The sequence below is a fragment of the Muntiacus reevesi genome, chromosome 3 (assembly GCF_963930625.1).
Source record: "Muntiacus reevesi chromosome 3, mMunRee1.1, whole genome shotgun sequence".
NCBI classification, from domain to species: Eukaryota; Metazoa; Chordata; class Mammalia; order Artiodactyla; family Cervidae; genus Muntiacus; species Muntiacus reevesi.
Genome location: NC_089251.1, coordinates 2231506 through 2250182, shown reverse-complemented (window position 1 = coordinate 2250182; position 18677 = coordinate 2231506). Strand labels below are relative to the sequence as shown.

At 61.3% G+C, this 18677-nt stretch overlaps 1 protein-coding gene across 3 annotated transcripts in view; it reads right to left on the bottom strand.

Moving 5' to 3' along the window:
* Nucleotides 1–3754: 3754 nt before the first annotated feature.
* Nucleotides 3755–18677, bottom strand: part of SARDH (sarcosine dehydrogenase) — a 60864-nt gene continuing 45941 nt past the window's right edge. For all 3 annotated transcript variants that reach the window (XM_065928085.1, XM_065928083.1, XM_065928084.1), the window contains 4 exons: nt 8860–9022; nt 8105–8273; nt 5778–5913; nt 3755–5004 (listed from right to left, as the gene is read on the bottom strand). In XM_065928085.1, the coding sequence (XP_065784157.1) occupies nt 4879–5004; nt 5778–5913; nt 8105–8273; nt 8860–9022 (594 nt within the window). In that variant the 3' untranslated portion in view covers nt 3755–4878. The remainder of the gene's footprint in view (nt 5005–5777; nt 5914–8104; nt 8274–8859; nt 9023–18677) is intronic.

Genomic DNA, 18677 nt, shown 5'->3' with positions numbered 1-18677 from the left:
CCCTGGTTCTGGCTAACTCACCCAGGAGCCCAGGACGCGCTGTCTCTGCCCCCACTGGCAGATGGGGAAACTCAGACACCTAAAGCCAGGTGCCAGGGTCACCCAGAGTGCGTGGGGGGCCTGGAGGTGACCCTGGGTCTGTGTGATGGCAGAACCCAGGGTCCCGGCCTCCAGCCCCCCCACGCCGAGGATCTGGGCAGCACCCCCCACGCCTCATGGGGACCGAGCCAGGCCAGCCAGGGAAACATCTGCGGCCAGGCCCCCTGCGCGCCGTCAGGCTCCCTCACCTGCAGGATGGGAGCAATGCGGGCCCAGTGCCCGGGGGTCCCGTTCTGCCCTCTGCTGTGTGTCTCTGGCCAACCTACTCTTCTTCTCTGGGCCTTCCTCTCCCCGTCCACCCACGGAGAAGGCTCCCCGGGGTCGTGGGGGCGAGGGCTGCCAGGCTGCCAGGCCCGGAGAGCCAGACTGAGGTGTGCCCGCACACGCTCAGTGTGGAGACGGCCTGGGAGGTGGGGGTGCCCGGCCTGAGCCGGCCCCAGGATGCCCCAGGGTTGCACTGCCCGCTGACCATTAGGCTCATGTGGCTGTTGAAGCTTAATTGTAAGTAAATTAAAATGAGGTAAAATAAAGCATCTGGGTTCTTGGTCACACCAGCCACATTTCAGACGCTCTTCAGCCACAGGTGGCCAGGGCTCTGGCATGCAGGGCCAGGATATCGGCCGTCCATCGGCCTGGAAATCTCCCCCGGGCTGCTCCACACCAGGGCCGCGTCCTGCACCCCCACCTCCCGGCCCCCGCCCCGTGGGCCCAGCTGGGCCGGCCCGGGCTGCGGGGCTTGTCCATGGAGGCATGTGGGGCGGGACCAGCCTCCCAGGCCAAGGGCGGTCCCTCCGGCCCCCACTACGGCCACGAGAAACACCCGGCAGGCCTCCCAAAGCCTGGGGAGGGCCGGGCTCGGGACCCAAACGCTGTGACTCGCCCGACCATCCAAGGCTCTCTCAGTCCCTGCCCCCCACCCGCCCCAATCCTGTGCTGCTGAAGGAGGAACAGCCCAGGCTTCCAGGGGGCGCCTGCTGCCCTGGACTCCATTGCAGACGAAAGCACAGCTTCTCCTTACGGCAAAGAAGCCCTTTCCTTTCCCCTCGGGCTCTTCCAAAACGCGCTGAAACCCGGCAGCGGTCTCCCTGGGACACGCACGGTTCTATTTTCTCCAGTCTTTCCCCTCCCCCCTCCCCCACGCCCACCCGGCCTCACGCGTACATTCCACATTTCCCTGCGTTGTCAGGATGGAAGGCAGCCCAGCGTGTCCCGTGCATCCCTGGCCAGAGACTACGGTGTTTGTGGCAGACTCCTAACGGGGGGACTCTGGGGGCCTTCCGGGGAGGGTTCTAGACCCGATCCGGGGGAGCCCTGCCCCATTCTGACGTCACGGCCCAGGAGGCCTTTGTGTGGGGACCCTCACCCTCCGTCCCCTCCCAGGGCGAGACCGAGGCTTTGCCCTGGGCTTGCATCCTGCACCTTCTTCCTCTGGAGCCGAGGACGAGGCGGTGGAAAGCAGGAGTGGGGAGGCGAGCGGGGGCAGTTATCTAGGGAGAGGCCTGGGGGGCTCACAGGGCTAGAGGGGGAGCCCAGCGGGGAGCCGAGGAGCAGCCCCCGCAGGCCCAGGCCCCGAGTGCAGGGGGCTGACATGTTGGAGCAGGGCCCTTGGGCCATGAGGAGCGACGAAGGATAAAGCTGAGGGGAGCAAAGGGGGGACCCAGCACAGGTCCACGCTGGGCGTCCTGAGGCCGCTCAGGATTGCCACGAGCCCCTGAGTTCTGGGAGCGGCCGGCAGGCCGCCTGGAAGGCTGTCCAGCGCCCCTGGAGGAAAGTGGAGGGGCCCCTGCCCACCCGACTCTCCCGCTGGCCCCTGTCCAGCAGCCTGAGCAGGCTGTTACGGCCCATGCAGGTCCCTGGGCCCTGCACCCAGCAGGGACGTTTGCACCGGTCTGCCGGCACCTGGCCGCTGGTCTCTGCATCTGGCAAGGATGAGGTGCCAGCTTGCTCAGTTCCTAGACGCCTCGCACTCACGGGGCTGGCACGGGACCCACTGCTCTCCAGCTGTTGGGAGTGGTGGCAGTGGCATTTGGCAAAGGAGAGGCACTGGGGTCAGACTGAGTGCACCCAGCCCCATGGCCATGCTCAGAGATGCCCCACTGGCCACCCTGCCCGCTCCTCCCCATGGCCCCCTGGATGCCCCGCTGTCTCCTGCTCAAGCAGCCAGGCGAGGACCCTGGGAGGAGCGAGCGTCTCGTTCGGGTCCCAGGGCTTCTGCCTGGCAAGACTCTCCAAGCTTATGCTGCGTGACCCCAGGCCAGACGGCTCAGCGCTCACCTGTCCATCAGGGACGGGCAAGCGCTTCGTTCCATGGCGTGGGGGTGAGCTGAACACTTGGGCCCGTTTGGGCCGGATGGCACCTCTGTGGGGTCCGGGAGGGTCCTCGGCAGGCAGAAGCTCCCCTGGGGGGCCCCCAGGCTGAGGCAGAGCAACAGAGCACAGGACCTGCTCCAAACCCCTCTGTAGACAGGGTGGAGGAAGCCCAGCCCAGCCTACACCACCCGGGGCACACAGCAGGTCACGCCCACCTCAGGACCTTTGCACGTGACGGGCTCGCTGACCACATCACTCAAGTCTGACCCCAGCGCCTCTCCTTTGCCAAATGCCATTGCCACCACTCCCAACAGCTGGAGAGCAGTGGGTCCCATGCCAGCCCCGTGAGTGCGAGGCGTCTAGGAACTGAGCAAGTTGGCACCTCATCCTTGCCAGATGCAGAGACCAGCGGCCAGGTGCCGGCAGACTGGTGCAAACGTCCTTGCTGGTGCAGGGACCAGGGACCTGCATGGGCTGTAACAGCCTGCTCAGGCTGCTGGACAGGGGCCAGCAGGAGAGTCGGGTGGGCAGGGGCCCGTCCACTTTCCTCCAGGGGCACGTCGCCGCCCTGGGTCCCTGCAGGAGGCTCAGAGCTCCCGGGATGGCTGGCCGCACGCGGGCTGAGTCTGAGTGCGGGGGGCCCCCTTCACCTGTGTCCTGCTAACAGCCACGCTCAGCCCAGCCTGTGCAGAGCTCCAGGTGGTGCTCAGAGCCACGTGCTAATTCTGCCCAGAGAAACCTTCCAAAACTAAGGCAACAGAGCGTTTCGGGATTAGGGTGAGGAAGGGCTGGCCCGAGGTCACGGGCTCTGAGGGGAGAGGGCGATACGGTTCAGCCTGAAGCGATGGGGAAGCTCGCTGGGGCTCAGACCTTCCAGAGCTGCCCTTTGGGGTGAAGCGGGTGAGTTGGGGGGTGGCCCATGATGGCCTCTCTCACGTTGCTGGCCAGTGCCATCTCCGGAGGTTTATTTCTCCCCAGCAGAGGGGCAAACATAGGCAGCGAAGGGAGCGTGAACACTTGTTTCTGGGCTCAGCCCCTGAGAGAGGAGTCGAGGGGGAACCTGGGCCGGACCACCCCTCGTCCCGAGCTTCCCCCAGGGACAGCTGCAGAATGAATGCGTGCTCAGGCCCTGTCGGGGGGTCCAGGGCCAAACCACAGGGCCCAGGAAGCAGGCCTGCTCCCCGCCTCCCCTCTTCTGGCTCCACAGGGTCCTCTCGGGGTCCCCCAGGCCCTCCGATGGGCGGGGGGCTGCAGGCGTTACTGTGCCTGAGTCTTGAGAAAGACAGGCCCCTGTCCCCCGGGTTGCAGTCTGATGAGGGTCCAGCTATCCCTCCAAAGGTCACCCGAAGCACAAACATCTCCGTGGCCTTGACTTTATTAGCCTAACCTGTTTCAGCCCAGTCCCTGGAGAGGGCTGCGTGGCCTGGCACCTCTGAAACCAACCCCAGGCCCCCAGGGCTTTCTGCACCCCAGTCACCGCCCGGCTTCCTGCCTGCGTCCCCTCTAGCCCCCTCCCAGGGGGCTGCCTGGGTCCTGGGGCCGGGCGCCAGTCCCCGCGGGGATGGGCAGTTCTGAAGGCCCTGGGGTGGGGACAGGGGTCACCCCATTCCAGGCCCTGGCGAGGGCCACCGCCAGGGACTGGGAGAGTGGGGGACGAGGCCCAGAGCTGAGTCAGACAGCAAGGACAGAGGCCACCCCGGCAGGAGAGACCCCTTTGTCTCCGACATGGGGGGCGAGGGGCCCTGGGGGAAACCAGGGCAGGAGAGCACAGTGGGGGCGGCCCAGCTGAGACCCTCCCAGCCCTGCTCCTGGCGCTGATTTCAGGGCTGGGAACCCTCTGGGGGCTTCCCCGTGTGAAGACCCAAGAGGTCAAGGCAAGCAGAGCTCACTTTCTGGATCCACCCCTCCTTCCTGGGACCAGGCACCAGACCATCTTGCCAACCCCAACCTCAGGGACGGTGCCAGTCTGGCACGCCTGCTCTCTGCCTTCACTACTGTGCCCAAGGCAGACAGGATGAATCAGTCCCACACCGTCCCTCATGTCAGACACACTCGCAACCCTCAGGGCCGCCCCGGGCAGCCTGCCCATCAGGGACAGAACACTGGGTGATGCTCTTTGCCACCCCGCTTTCACGGGGGCCTTCTCTTTTTCAGAAGCTCTCCAGGGCTTCAGGTGTGGTCCCTGAGCCCAAGGCATGGCAGGTGGCTTTTAGGGGGTGTGGGGAGGACTCGAGACCCCCCTTCAGTCAGTGACCACAGAACAGGCCTCCTGGGTCCTCTTTCCACTCCCTCTGTCTGCATCTTTTGGGGGCCATGGCTGTAGCTCTCAACGAAGGGCAGGGGAGCCCACGTTCCAGCCAGGGTCTGGGTCCTGGCACCCGGGGCGGCGCGGGCCCCTGGGAATGGGCAGCGCCGGCCAGGGTGACAGGTCGCCGACCCCCGGGCCAGCTGAAGCTCTGCCCGCGGCGGTCAGTAGATCCCCTTCACCCTCTTGCTGTCAGGGTCGAAGGGAGACTTGAGGTGAGCCTGGGCAGTGTAGGTCACCCCCATCCTCTCCAGGGCGTAGTCCCCACTCTTCACGAAGTCCAGGGAGACCTGGTGGGCACAGAGGGGGCCCGCGGTCACTCGGCGCCCCGCGGGAGCCGGGCTCACGCAGCCTGCCTCCCAGGATGGGGCCGCCGTCTCGCCCTCTCACGCCCCTCCCTCCTCTGGGTCCAGGAACTGCTCTGAGCCCTGAGCAGGTGGACTCCGTGTCCCCAGGCCCCTGAGCTGGACCTGAGCCCCCGGGGTCCAGGGGAGCCGAGGTCTGGCGCTGGGGAGAACCTCTTCCGCTGGGCAGCAAGCCCCAACCCGTAACCACCGGTTCCTGGGAGGCGGGCAACCGGTGGGGGAGTTTTGGGGTTTATAAATGACGGTTTGGGCAAAATGCTTAGACCTTCTGCACACAGAACAGGCTGCCCCTTCGTCTCATCGCTGGGCCCCCCAAATGAGCCTGTGCACGTGCGTTTGTGTGCACACGTGCCCGTGTCGTACATGTGGGTGTACCTGAGTGACACCGGTGTGTGCACACGCAACCGTTGGCACGACACGGGGTCTCCAGCTCCAGGGAGCAGAGCGGGTGAGCCCCGCACAGAGCCCCTGTCTGACCATGAGAAGCCTGGAGCTTCCAAAGTCAGATTCTGTCAGAAAGAAAATATGGAAACACCGCTGGCTATGCCCGGGCAAGACAGGGCCCCGTCAGTCAGTCCCCTCACTGTTCTCTGGCCCCCCCAGGCCCAGCCCACCCAGAGAGGGAGGCAGGGGTGCTGTGGAGAGCCCCAGAGGGGACCGGGGCTCCCCGCGGCGGTGTGGGGGCGGGGGGGACTCACCGGCCCGCCACTGGGGTCTCGGATGTAGCCGTAGGCCAGGGTCTTATTGATGGTGAATCCGAAGTCGGCCCTCCGGACGTGGCCCACCACTTGGCCGTTCCTCCAGATGGCCTCCAGCCCGAACATGGGAATTTTCCTGGAAGAAGCAATAGATGGCTGGGACCCCAGAGCCCCCGAGGGGGATCTCCTGCACTTTGGCCGAGGAGAAAGGACAGAGCCCGCCAGACCACGGGGTCCACTCCTCAGGGCTGGTCTGCTCTGAGCCTGCGTGCCCCTCACCTGGCCCCCGAGGATGCCGGCGCTCAGGCTTCGAGCACATAAATGGACAGAAAACATCAAAAGCAGGACCTGACTTTCGTGTCTCTGGAGGCAGGGCCCCACGGATTTGGAACTGTCACTCAACTTGTTTTAATCTGACGGCTCTTCTTTTTTGACAGTGTGATGCATCATTTATTAAAAGTATTTTTCTGTGTTACACATAAAATATGAATGCTCGTCATAAATTTTTTGAAAATTTAAAACAGGGAAGAGGAGAGGATTAAACTGCAATCACAGAAACGCCAGAGCCAGAGCGTTTGGTGCAAACCTTGGCCGGCGTGCCGTCTGCCGCCCGAGTCCTCACGCCTGCGGGCAACGGGCCGGGTGCCGGGGACGAGGGGCCCCCAGGGGAGCAGCACCGTGTGGCCCTGCGGGTCCCGGGGTGAAGCCGAGGGCCGCACCCGGTGGGGTGTGGGATGCGGCTGGGCTGGTTACGGTAACCGGAACTGGGGGGACCTTGCACTGAGCCAGTCTGGACAGGGTCTGGGGTGCCTCCCGGTTCAGAGGCCAGGGGTGACAAGGTCTGGGGCCCACAGGTGCAGTGGATGAGGGTGGGGTGGCGGAAGCTTTGCAAACGCATCCTGTCTCCTTTGGACCTGTCCTACAGGGGTGCTTTGTCCACGTGAGGAGACAGCCTCAGAGAGGCGCCCTGCCCAGGGCCCCAGGGCAGAGCTGCAGCATCCCGGCCACGTCCCTCCTCGGGCCTGGACCAGCCAGGCCGCGGCCCCAGGCGGCCTCTGCATCCCAGTGGGGAGCCCTGGATGGGGAGGGGTGAGCGGGCCGTGGCCGCTGCTGTCTGAGGCAGCGGGCGCTTTCTGGAGGGCCAGGCGGCAGGAGGGCTTGGCGGACCCCTGTCCTGTCTGCATCCCAAACCAGAGCTGAGTGCCCCCTGGGAGGCAGACAAACAGTCAGGCAGACGGGCAGCCCGACGGGGTACCAGGGAGGCGCTAGGAGACGACACGCCCCAGCTCCGCTCACTCTGCACCCCCAATCCCAGCAGCCTCGAGGCTTCCTTTGAAGGAGCCAAATCTGGGAAAAAGGACACCGCTGGTGTCAGTTGTCAGCCCCAAACCAACGAGACCCAGAGACGCCCGCTGCCCTGGGGATGGCTGCTACCCAGCTCCACATAACCCCATCCACGTCCTCCAACACCAGCACCAGGGACCCGGGGACCACACGGGCTCAGCTCCCAGCACGTAAGGGCAGCGTGTGCAGAGCTGCCGGGGAGGTGGGGGTGGGGGAGAGGTGGGGGGAGGCAGGGGAGAGGTGGGGGTGCGGGAGAGGTGGGGGTGGGGGAGAAGAGATCGGGCGCCCCACGAGGCTTCCTTCCACTCCGGCCACAGGCCTGGGCGAGAACCGCTCTGCCCCTGGGCCCCCGTGGTCTCCGTCTGTCAGGGGGGCTGGTGGCCCCAGCCTGGCCCCTCCCCCCATGGGTTCCCTCCCGGGCTGTGGGGAGGCTCTGACCAGAACAGAGGGGTGACGGCAGTGCCCTGACTGGCAGCCAGATCGGGGGGCCTCGGCCGGAGCCTCCCACAAAGCCCGTGTGGCTCGGCAGGGCTTCCCCTTTCAGAACACGTGTTCGGAGGAACTTCCCAGCCGTCCAGTGCTTAGGACTGCAGCTTTCCCTGCCAAGGGCACGAGTTCAGTTCCTACGTGGGGAACTAAGATCCTGCAAGCTGCATGGTGTGGCCAAAATAAACACAGTGAAACGAAACCTGTGTTTGGTGAGGGCTGCCCTGTCCGCTCCCTACCGACCACCACCAGCCCGCGCCCGGTTTGCCCCCAGCCTGGCCCTGGTGGGATCTGAGTTGCAGCCCTGGCTTCAGAGTCGGGCCCGCTGTGGACCCAGCCCTGCCCCGTGGGTCCCAGTCTCCCCTGTCCAGGGCTGCGGTGCGCGCTCCAGGAGAGGGTGTCTGGCCTGCGGGGAAAGGGGGAGCCCAGAAGCATCGTCCCTCGCGTCTGCACGGCCACTCCCCGCTCCTGGTGGCCCCAGCCCCAGCGGTACTCACTCGTCCACGGTGAAGCCCAGCAGGCGCCGGCGGAGGCCCTCGGCCTGCTGCTTCTCCAGGGCCTCGCGCCCTAGGAAGGGGATGGAGGACTTGAGCTTGCAGGTGAAGGCCAAGCCCGCCTCCAGGGGGCTGTCATCAGCCCGGAGGTCGGCGTGCCAGTGCCGGTAGCCTGGAGTGGAGGAAGCCATGGGGTCACTGTCCAGCGGAGGCGGGGACTTCAGGAGACGCCCCAGGAGGTGACCCCCCAGTCACACCCTCAGCCTAGACCCTCCGTGACTTGGGCTTTCTGGGGGCTGGGAGCAACGTCAGTCACAGGAGGTGCCCTGGCTGAGCCCCGGAGTCAGATCGCCCCCAGCAGCATCGCCGCACATCTCTGCCATCAGGCTGGAGGCCTGGGGAGGGGGCAGCAGCGGGCGGGACAGCTTGGAGGGCCCCCCTCCTGCTCTGATGTTCTTCAGCTCTCTCTGGGAATCTCAGCGCTGAATCCAAATCTGGCTCTGGACCCCCTTCCCCTGGGAGATACCTCCCCCTGTACCCCCCTCCCAAGAGTGCTGGGGTCAGAGATCCCAGCACCGTCCCCAGGCCTGCGTGGAGGGCCTGGTACAAGGCCAGTGAAGGGGCCTTGGGGAAACAGTCTGTGTGGGGGTACGGGGCAGCCCGGCACGGCAGGAAGGGAGCGCGGGGATGCATGGGTGCCGGTTAACAGCCTCCAGCGAGGCTCAGCACCCCACCTGCGGTCCAGGACCCGCACACACCTTTCTCGATGCTCAGGGAGTCAATGGCCCGGTAGCCGGCATTGACGAGGCCGTGCTTGGCCCCCGCGGTCATCAGGGCCTGGTACACGGGCAGGCAGGATGGCCTCGGGGTGTGCAGCTCCCAGCCCAGCTCCCCCACGAAGGACAGCCTCACGGCCCGGACCTGGGGGCGAGACACAGCTCAGACCCGGGCCAGGGTGGAGGTCCGGCCACCACCGATGCGTGGACACTTCCTACCGCCACCACTGACAGCCGGACCTGGGCCCAGGCCACAGGCCACCAGAAAATGGGGCCTGCCGGCGAGGGTCCTCAGGAGCGCTCTGGAAACCTTTGAAAGGAAGAGGTGTTGTCCTTGGGAGTGGAAGTGGACACGTGGTTCCCAGGCCGCAGCTCGTCTCCTAAATGACCGTAGGAGTGTCCTGGGGCCTCGGGAGCCAGGGGCAGAGGACCACGGAAGTGAGCTCGCTGCCAGGTCTAAGGCCCGAAGTCCAAAACCAGGGTGTGGGCAGGGCCGCGCTTCCTCTGGAGGCCCCGGGGCGGGTCCCTCCTGCCCCTCCCCTCTCCCGGGGGTCCAGGCTCTGCTGATGTGGACGCGTCACGCTGGCCCTGGCCTGCGTCTCCCCCGTGTCTGTGTCTCCCCGACTCTCATCAGGGCACTGGCTGCTGGGTGGAGCCCCTCACCAGGGTGCTCTTACCCGCGATCCTCACCGTCGCTGAATCAGCAAGGCCCCCGATCCCACGGTCCCGTTCCCAGCCTGGGGTGATGTCTCTTTAGGGGGCCACCATTCAGTCTCTGCGCTGACCTTGGGCAAGATTCTTGGCCTCTCTCTGGCCTCTAAGTGGGGCCGGGAGCCTGGCTTTGTCTGCCTTAGGAAGCTCTGAGGGGGTGTCCTCGAGGAAGGATGGGGAGTCAACCACACCACGCATGAGCCACAGCAGCTGCACTTAGCGCGTTCCCGGGCAGCGGGAGGGGCAGCCGGGCGCCGGGCGAGTGTCCTGGTCGCCCCCACCCCAGTGGGCCCCGGTCGAGAGCGAGGATCTGAAGGCAGACACAGCCTCTGCCCCCACGCCTTGAGTCTTGGAAGGACACAGCCAGACGCCAAAGCCGGCTCCAGGGCAGGCAGGGGGGAGGACCCTGAGGCAGGCACAGGCCAAGCTGGGGTCTTGAGCGGGGTTTGCTGTCACAGACGGGCCTTCCAGACAAGCGGAAGAGCGGGTGCAAAGGCGCAGAGCTGGAGCAGCTGTGAGTGTTGTCGGGGTGGGGGCGGGGGGACAGGTAGGAAGGCTGGCGGGCGGGACCAGAAGGGCCTCGTCAACGGGCTGCCGACGCTGGGTCGGTAAAGCACTGCCCAGGGCTGGCTTCACAGGCCAGGGAAGGGACCGCGGGCCCCCAACCCCATGGAAGGGACGGTGCCGTTCACGAGTGCCCCTGGGCCTGCTCTTTGTAGACGTCACTACAAAAACTTCCCGGGGACGAAGCGGAAACAGGGGCTCCGCAGACAGCCCACCTGCCCGCACACACACAGTGCTGACGTGGGGAAGCTGGTCTCTGGGCGAGCGTGTCCCTCAGCCAGCGGCCACGTGGAGGCCACGAGCAGAGGGGGGGACGCCTGGCCCGGCAGCCTGGCTTTTCCTGCCCGCCTGGTTGGTGCTGGGTCGCTTGTACACTCAGCACCTGCTGGTTGCTTCCAGCCTGCGGGCAAACCCTTGGACACCCAGCGTCCCCACGCGCGGGGCCGGGCACGGCCTGGTCCAGGTCACAGAAGGGACACGGACCCAGAGGCGGAGGACCCGATCCCATCCCTGCTCCGAGCCCGAGGGGCCGCCCGGGACGGCTCCCGCGGCGATAAGGTCAGCGGACGGAGAGCCGGCCCGCTCTCCCGAATGACTTGAAATCACAGTCGCTGGGAGGGCTGGACTCAGACAGCTTTGGAAAGGCACACATCTGCTCTGAGCTGCCGTGTGCCCGGGGCCTCTCAAAAAACTCAGAATTGACTCAGAAAACGTACTGTTGACATTTCCCTGCTCCCCTGGTGCAAGCCGTGGGCCCCTGACAAAGACTGCCTTGTCAACGGGGTTCTAATTTTAGACAGACCACGGAGGAGCTTGGGGCTCAAAGCCAATCTCATTTCAAACAGGAAAAAAATCATTTTAAAGCTCACCCATTAATGGGCCCAGGACTGCAGGTCTTGTCAGACACACTCCCTCCCCCAGTTAAGTCAGGCTCTCGAGTGAATTCAGGGGTGGGATGTAGCGACCTGGCCCCTTCCCCAGCTCTCAGGAATCCAACGAGGCTGGGAGGCCAGCCGGCGTGCTCTACATTACAGCCCTGTGGGCAAGCCCGGCTCTCAGGGGGCTGAATAAATACTTCCCGGACGGAGCGGGCAGACAGGTGCAGAGGGCCAAAGCTCTGCTGTTCGGCAAAGCGAGGGGAAGGACTTCGGGATTCCTAGTGACTTTTTAAGTTGCCAGCATCACTGGTTCTCGAGACGTCTTGCGTTTTTCTCTACTGAACCTGTGGATTTAGGCGAGCCCTGGGGTCTTCTGAGAGGGTCACAGACTGCAGGGACAGGCCAAGAACGAGCACATCTAGAACTTGGGCTCAGAGTCAGCCAGACCCATGGGCCGGCCTCCCCCAGACCCAGTGCCCACATCTGATAAACGGTGGTGAGCATCAAGCTCATGGAAGGCAGGTGCCTGGTACCGCCCTCTGCCAGTCAGCATCAGCTTGGATCAGCTTTAAAAGCAAGCCCCAAACCCTCTGCAAAATAGCCCCACCCTGTTCTGGGAACCATGGAGAGTGGAAGGGAGAACAGAGATGCAAAAGGTCAATAGGAAAGGCCTGAAATTAGGTTTTGTTTAAACCCTTTTGAGACCCTAACCCTAACCCTAACTCCCCTGATACGGTTAGAACCAACAAACCAAGCCAGCAAGGTTGCAGGATACAAAATCAACACTCAAAAGTCAGCTGCATTTTTATACTCTAACCATAGACCACCTGAAAAGGAAATTAGAAAAAATTCCATTTACAGTCACACCAAAAAGAATAAAATACTTAGGAATACACCTAACCATGGAGGTGAAAGGCTTGCACGCTGAGAACTACAAAATACTGCCAAAGAAACGAAAGGCACAAATGGAAAGACGACTCCTCTGTTTGTGGGTTGGAAGACTGAATATCACCAAGACACCAATATTCCCCAAAGCGATCTACAGATTCAATACAATCTGTATCAAAATCCAGTGGCGTTTTTTTTTTTTTTTTTTTTGCAGAAATAGAAAATTTCACCCTAACAGTGACATGAGTGACCTCGAATAGCCAAACAATCTCAGAAAAGAACAAGGCAGAAGACTCACTTCCTCATTTCAAAACTTATTATAAAGCTGCCATAATCAAAACAGTGCTACTGGCATGAAATCAAACAGACAAATGGAATAGAAAAGACAGCCCAGAAATAAACCCTCATGTAAATACCTAGTGACCTTTAACAAGGGATCCAAGACCATTGGGACTTCCCCGGCAGCTCAGTGGTAGAGTCTGCCTGCCAAAGCAGGAAACAGAGGTTCAGTCCCCGAGTGGGGAAAATCCCTTGGAGGAAGAAATAGTGACCCACTCCACTATTCTTGCCTGGGAAAATCCCATGGACATTGGAGCCCGGCAGGTTACAGTTCAAGGGGCCACAAAGAGTTGGACACGACTGAGCGTGCACACAGGCCTGCGTGCCATGACTGTTCCATGGGGAAAGGACAGTGATCGGCAAACGGAACCTTCCCTTCTGCCACATACACCATACACGCACGTCAACTCAAGCCGAGTTAAAGCCCAAATGTGAGCCTGCAGACTGTGAAAGCCCTAGAAGACAATACAGGGGAAAGCTTCATTACTCTGGACTTGGCAATGATTTCCCAGATATGATACCAGAGGCAAAGGCAACAAAGAGCAAAATGAGCTAAACGGGACTCCAGCAAATGTAAAAGCTTCTGTGCCTCAAAGGATACAACCCACAGTGAAAAGTCAACCTACAGAATTGGAGAAAACACTCAAAAGTCCTGTATCTGATAAGGGGTTAACATCCAGAATATATAAAGAACACCTACAATTCAACAAAAACAAAGCAACCCGATTAAGAAATGAATTAGGAACTTGAATAGACATTTTACCAAAGATCTACAAATGGCCAACAAGCATATCAAAAGATGGTCAATGTCACGAAACATTAGAGAAACGTCAATCAAAACCACAATGAGATATGACTTCTAAGCCATTAGCATTTCAAAGAAAACAGAAAATAATCAGTGTTGGCAGGAATATGAAGGAATCGGAACCCTTGGGCGCAGTTGGGGGAATGCAAAATGGTGCAACTGTTAGGAGAAACAGTATGGTGATTCCTCGGAAAACTAAAAATAGAACTACCATATGTCGAGCAATCCCACGTCTGGGTGTATGTGCAAAAGAACTGAAGGGTGGAACAAGGAGCTGGTCTGGTCCCGCACCTCCCGGGCAGCAGCAGACAATAAGCAGCCGGAGCAGGGCCTCGTGCGAGGTCCTGCTGGGAGCAAGGTCCTTCTCTGCTCGGCTCCGCTGGGTGACCACTCAGGAATCACCAGGGCTTGCCCAGGGCCGGGTGACCCACAGAGGAACGAACTGTTTCTAAAGCTAGCAGGAGCCCCCTGCGAGGCTCAGGCTCCTGGGCTGGGGAACAGAGACCCGATGGGACCCCTCGGTTAAAAGAGAGCATGCTGGGGGTGGGGAGGCAGACCCGTCAAGCCCCAAACATCTGCGTGAGCAGCACTCCTGCTGTGCGGGTCTTCTCCAGTCTGAATTTGCTCAGAGACCCTCTCCTCATCGGAAGGACTGATGTTGAAGCTTTAAGTTCAATACTTTGGCCACCTGATGTGAAGGGCTGACTCACTGGAAAAAACCCTGAGGCTGGGAAAGACTGGGGGCGGGATGAGAAGGGGACGACAGAGGATGAGATGATTAGATAGCATCATCGATTCAATAGACATGAATTTGAGGAAACTCCGGGAGTTAGTGAAAGACAGGGGAGCCTGCAGCCCGTGGAGCCGCAGAGCCTGACACGACTTAGCGACCGAACAACAACAGCAACCTCTCCTTTAGGAAGATTCTGGGTTTCAGGCCCCTCCACCCAGGACCCGCGAGGCCCTGGAGGGAGTTATGCAGGAGGCTAGGGGTCCCCGCTGCTGAGAGAGGATCGTCCCCTCTTCCCGTCACCTGCTTCACTCTAGGTGGCAACCGAGATGGTCAGTGAGACGCGGTGAGGGAGCGCTCTCCCCCACATGGACGGAGCTGTGTCTGCATCAGCCTTGGGTGCAGCAGCCTTAAAGCTCATCTGCCTTGTAAGGACAAGGGTGGAATCCGGAACACGAGTACTTGATGCCTCTGAGCCCCCAGCCCCAGGGCTCTGCACACGTGGCTGGTCAGTAAAGTCTGTCACTCCACACGGGGTCTCCTGCCCCAGACGCAGGTGGCGAACCCAGCAAGGTGAAGCTTCCAGCCACGCTTTCTGCAAACACCTGTGTTCCAGCATCGCGGGGGCCCCGCGTCACCCCAGGACCCGGGCGCTCCTCAGTCCCCAGGGTGCCGCCTGGCCGTCCTGGCATTCACACCTGACAGGGGGCGGTGAGGGCCAGCCGCCCCCCAGAGCTGGTGTCGCGCTGGCTGAGAGCGTGGGCTGGGGTGCCACGTACCTACTCGGTTTAAATCTGAGCCACAAACGTCGCATCCCCATTGCCTGAGATCCCTCTGAGTCTGCTCTGCAAACCCTGGGTGGGAATAGGGTTCACAGAGCCTTGGGAGCGGTCAACAGAACTGTCAGCCTGGGGCCCCCGGCTGCTTGGCGAGGCGGGTGCTGCTGGCACGTGCATTTTACAGATGAGGAAGCGGGAGCTCAGGGAGGTCAGGCCGCCTGCCCAAGGCCCAGTGATGTCCTGGAAGATGTTTGACAGCAAGCTCTCGGGAGGCAGGGGTTGTTTTGCAGCGTTTACCCCTTTCTGCAGGGTGAACAGTCCTACCACGGTTGATTTCAAGCTGCCAGTGGTTTAACCACCACCTGCCAATTTTCCTCCAGCTTTAGCCATCAGCTCTCACGAGCTGGAAGGAGCACTTTCCAGCACACTCAGAGGACTCACAGCCAGTAAGTCAGAGCAGACGCTCCATGCTGTAAGCTCTCCACACTCCCGCCCTAGCCTCGACTGACTCACTGGATTATTCTGGGGGCAGCGAATACACTCTAGCAAGATGGATTTGGGGGCTTCCTGGAATTCCTGCCAGCTCTCCATGGGGGGGGACGGGAATGGGGGTGGTGGTGCTGGGTCCCCATCCTGGCTTGGATCACAGGACACGTGTGCGCCCTGGGCAGGACAGTCCACGTGGCTCCCGTGGGGTGGGTGCTCTGGCCACAGATGACATCAGAACCAGCCTGGGGCCGCCTCCCTGGGCAGACACCACAAGAGGGCTTGAGCAGATGTGTCCACAGACACAGGCACAAGCCTGTATGTCCACCCGTCTCAAATCACATCAGCTCATGGAGGTTTTACACGCTTCCGGGGAGTTTGGTTGTGTAACAGCACCCCTGACTCACCAGCACGTCATCCAATCTTAGTCATCCCTTTAAATAAATGAGGATCCCAGGGCCCCCGAGGCAAGGGATAGACAGGGATCTGGGCACACTGCAGCCCCCTGCAGGGGCCTGGGGCCCCGAACCCACAGAAGAGTGGGGAATTCAGCTGGCGGTAAGACTTAAAGGATCTTCATTTTTCAAATCCTCTGAACAACCCAAGACACTCTTGACTCCAAAAACATCCTTCTATGTCAATGTGCAATCTCTCCCTGCAGTCTGGTCCAGAGGGCTAGTGTGCAGGCTTGCTGGCAGCTCTGGTGAAGGTGGTTCTGGGGATAGTAGAGGTGATGGTAATGATGGTGGTAAAGATATGGTGATGGTGGTGGTTAGTGAGGATAATGGTGATGTTGGTGATGGTGGTGACGGTGGTGGTGGTGGTGGTGGTGGTGGTGGTGGTGGTGGTGGTGGTGGTGATGGTGGTGGTGACGGTGGTGGTGGTGGTGACAGTGGTGGTGATGATGGTGGTGATGGTGATGGTGGTGATGGTGGTGGTGGTGATGGTGATGGTGGTGGTGATGGTGGTGGTGGTGGTGACAGTGGTGGTGATGATGGTGGTGGTGATGATGGTGGTGATGGTGATGGTGGTGATGGTGGTGGTGGTGGTGATGGTGGTGGTGGTGGTGACAGTGGTGGTGATGATGGTGGTGGTGATGGTGGTGGTGATGGTGATGGTGGTGGTGGTGGTGACGGTGGTGGTGATGATGGTGATGGTGGTGATGGTGGTGATGGTGGTGGTGGTGGTGATGGTGGTGGTGGTGGTGACAGTGGTGGTGATGATGGTGGTGATGGTGATGGTGGTGATGGTGGTGGTGGTGGTGATGGTGGTGATGGTGGTGGTGGTGGTGATGGTGATGGTGACGGTGGTGGTGATGGTGGTGGTGGTGACGGTGGTGGTGATGGTGGTGGTGGTGATGGTGGTGATGGTGACGGTGGTGGTGATGGTGATGGTGATGGTGGTGATGGTGGTGGTGGTGGTGATGGTGATGGTGGTGGTGGTGGTGGTGGTGGTGGTGGTGGTGGTGGTGGTGGTGGTGGTGGTGGTGATGGTGGTGGTGGTGGTGGTGGTGATGGTGGTGGTGGTGATGGTGGTGATGGTGGTGGTGGTGGTGGTGGTGATGGTGGTGGTGGTGGTGGTGGTGGTGGTGGTGGTGGTGGTGGTGATGGTGGTGGTGGTGATGGTGGTGGTGGTGGTGGTGGTGGTGATGGTGGTGGTGGTGATGGTGGTGATGGTGGTGGTGGTGGTGATGGTGATGGTGGTGGTGGTGGTGGTGGTGGTGGTGGTGGTGGTGGTGGTGATGGTGGTGGTGGTGGTGGTGGTGGTGGTGGTGGTGGTGATGGTGGTGGTGATGGTGATGGTGGTGGTGGTGATGGTGACGGTGATGGTGGTGGTGGTGGTGGTGGTGGTGGTGGTGGTGGTGGTGGTGGTGACGGTGATGGTGGTGGTGGTGGTGGTGGTGGTGGTGATGGTGATGGTGGTGGTGGTGATGGTGACGGTGGTGGTGGTGGTGGTGGTGGTGATGGTGGTGGTGGTGGTGGTGATGGTGACGGTGATGGTGGTGGTGGTGGTGGTGGTGGTGATGGTGGTGGTGGTGGTGGTGGTGATGGTGATGGTGGTGGTGGTGGTGGTGGTGGTGGTGATGGTGGTGGTGGTGGTGGTGGTGGTGGTGATGGTGGTGGTGGTGGTGGTGGTGGTGGTGGTGGTGGTGATGGTGACGGTGATGGTGGTGGTGGTGGTGGTGGTGGTGATGGTGGTGGTGGTGATGGTGGTGGTGGTGATGGTGGTGGTGGTGGTGGTGGTGATGGTGGTGGTGGTGATGGTGGTGATGGTGGTGGTGGTGGTGGTGGTGATGGTGGTGGTGGTGGTGGTGGTGGTGATGGTGACGGTGATGGTCATGGTGATGGTGGTGGTGGTGATGGTGACGGTGATGGTGGTGGTGGTGGTGGTGATGGTGATGGTGGTGGTGGTGGTGATGGTGGTGGTGGTGGTGGTGGTGGTGATGGTGACGGTGATGGTGGTGGTGGTGGTGGTGATGGTGATGGTGGTGGTGGTGGTGATGGTGGTGGTGGTGGTGGTGGTGATGGTGGTGGTGGTGATGGTGGTGATGGTGGTGGTGGTGGTGGTGGTGATGGTGGTGGTGGTGGTGGTGGTGGTGGTGGTGGTGGTGGTGGTGATGGTGGTGGTGGTGATGGTGGTGATGGTGGTGGTGATGGTGACGGTGATGGTGGTGGTGGTGGTGATGGTGGTGGTGGTGGTGGTGGTGGTGATGGTGACGGTGATGGTCATGGTGATGGTGGTGGTGGTGGTGGTGGTGGTGATGGTGGTGATGGTGATGGTGGTGGTGGTGGTGGTGGTGGTGGTGGTGATGGTGACGGTGATGGTCATGGTGATGGTGGTGGTGGTGATGGTGACGGTGATGGTGGTGGTGGTGGTGGTGATGGTGATGGTGGTGGTGGTGGTGATGGTGGTGGTGGTGGTGGTGGTGGTGATGGTGACGGTGATGGTGGTGGTGGTGGTGGTGATGGTGATGGTGGTGGTGGTGGTGATGGTGGTGGTGGTGGTGATGGTGACGGTGATGGTGGTGGTGGTGGTGGTGATGGTGATGGTGGTGGTGGTGGTGATGGTGGTGGTGGTGATGGTAGTGATGGTGGTGACAGTGGTGGTGATGATGGTGGTGGTGGTGACAGTGGTGGTGATGATGGTGGTGGTGGTGATGGTGGTGACGGTGGTGGTGGTGGTGGTGATGGTGGTGGTGGTGGTGATGATGGTGGTGACGGTGGTGGTGATGGTGGTGATGGTGGTGGTGGTGAAGGTGATGGTGGTGGTAGGGTATAGTGACTGGAAACCAATTTTCCAAGAATAATAATAAATAAAAGGTGTGATACTTCCTTGGTGGTCCTGTAGTTAAAAATCTGCTTGCCAATTCAGGGGACACGGGTTCATCCCCCATCCAGGAGAAATCCACAAGCCACAGAGCAACGAAGCCTGTGAGCCCCAACTACTGAGCCTGCGCTCCATAACACAAGAAGCCACTGCATAGATGGTGTCCCGCAACTAGAGAGGCGCCCCTGCTCATCGCGACTAGAAAAAGCCTGCACACAGCAACGAAGACCCAGCACAGATATTACATAAATAGATACATCTTTAAAAAGAGGTGTGACGCTCAAACCACACTT